The sequence below is a fragment of the Frankliniella occidentalis genome, unplaced genomic scaffold (genome assembly GCF_000697945.3).
Source record: "Frankliniella occidentalis isolate FOCC.00 unplaced genomic scaffold, Focc_3.1 Scaffold52, whole genome shotgun sequence".
Taxonomy (NCBI): Eukaryota; Metazoa; Arthropoda; class Insecta; order Thysanoptera; family Thripidae; genus Frankliniella; species Frankliniella occidentalis.
In genome coordinates, this window is record NW_026267182.1 from 911,938 (window position 1) to 913,158 (window position 1,221).

At 58.2% G+C, this 1,221-nt stretch overlaps 2 protein-coding genes across 2 annotated transcripts in view; one reads left to right on the forward strand and one right to left on the reverse strand.

The window, feature by feature from the left end:
* LOC113205191 (serine/arginine repetitive matrix protein 2-like) overlaps positions 1-1,221 on the reverse strand; it is a 12,496-nt gene that overhangs the window by 1,961 nt on the left and 9,314 nt on the right. The gene's annotated exons all lie outside the window — the stretch shown is intronic.
* Positions 263-938, forward strand: LOC113205194 (cuticle protein 19-like). The gene is made up of 3 exons (XM_026420705.2): positions 263-323; positions 433-537; positions 612-938. Exons 1-3 carry the CDS (start codon positions 309-311, stop codon positions 852-854), a joined length of 363 nt encoding a protein of 120 aa, XP_026276490.2. The 5' UTR covers positions 263-308; the 3' UTR covers positions 855-938.

Consider the following 1,221-nt stretch of genomic DNA (forward strand, 5'->3'; position numbering starts at 1 on the left):
TAATGTAAATTTTGTAAGTTTGGAGTTGTAGAGCAGCAAGTTATAGTCAAGTTTTAAAAATATATATTAAAATGGGCTTCGCATACATCCTCACGCTTGGCGGGCTGCGAGGCGGGCGTTATGTCAGGCAGGCCCTCGCCCGAATTTCGGTGCATCCTGTGCCAAACCGGCTCGGCCCGCCCCCGCCGCCCACGCACAGCCCCTTTCTCGACCAACGCGTTGAGTATATATAGCAAGACCCGTCTTCCGAATCATCAATCTACTCTCATCTTCAGTTCCGAGCAGATCTCCAGCTCCTCCTCGACACCATGCAGTACCTCAGGGTGAGTACCACAAGGCCGCCCCCGATACAGGCCGGAGGGCCGGAGTTTTGGCCAACTGTGCCTTTACGTGGCTTGTTCTTACTTTTCTTATGTTTTGTTCCGGGGTCAGGTCGTCGCTGTCCTCGTGGCGCTCGCCGCCGTGGCCTCCGCCTACCCGGGCTTCATCCCAACCGCCTACGTGGCCGACCACGGCTATGCCCAAGAAGAGTACGATGTAAGTCTTCTACCAGTTCTTCCCCTTTATTAGTTGGGCTCCCCTCTCTGACGGATCTCTTCTCGTGTCTGCAGTCCCACCCCAAGTACGCCTTCAAGTACGGAGTGCACGACGCTCACACCGGGGACGTGAAGAGCGCCTCCGAGCACCGCGATGGCGACGTGGTCAAGGGCGAGTACTCCCTGCTCCAGCCCGACGGCACCACCCGCACCGTGCACTACACCGCCGACGACCACAACGGCTTCAACGCCGTCGTCACCAACTCCGGCCACGCCGTCCACGCCGCCGCCCCCGTCCTCGCCCTCAGCCACTACTGAGGACAACGGACGCCGCGCCGTTGACAAACGCTCACTGCAGTACCAAAGAGAGAATAAACAGAGCTTATTATTTTTGCCGTAAAATCTCGTGTGCTTTGTCACCCCGAGCCCCCCGGGCGACGACGTCGCCGTTGCAGCGCCCGGCTAATCTTCGGCGCGACCTTGCTCGACGTCGTGCTCAAAGAAAACGGGGTTGGGTTGGGAAAAGGATGAGGTCGTCTGCTGCTGCTGCTGAGTTGAAAAGGGACCTGCTGCTGGAGCAGAGTTGGGTGGCAGCAGCCCGTAAGGGGGGAGAGAGGCGGGGGGTATTCAAGGGGCACAAAATACGGGCAATTGTTCGTGTCCGACAATGACCTCTATAGGCGGT

What these genes read in the sequence shown, in the direction of transcription:
- LOC113205194 (XM_026420705.2), top strand. An exon ending in ATGCCCAAGAAGAGTACGAT is followed by an intron (nt 538 to 611) that starts GTAAGTCTTCTA and finishes TCGTGTCTGCAG; the next exon opens with TCCCACCCCAAGTACGCCTT.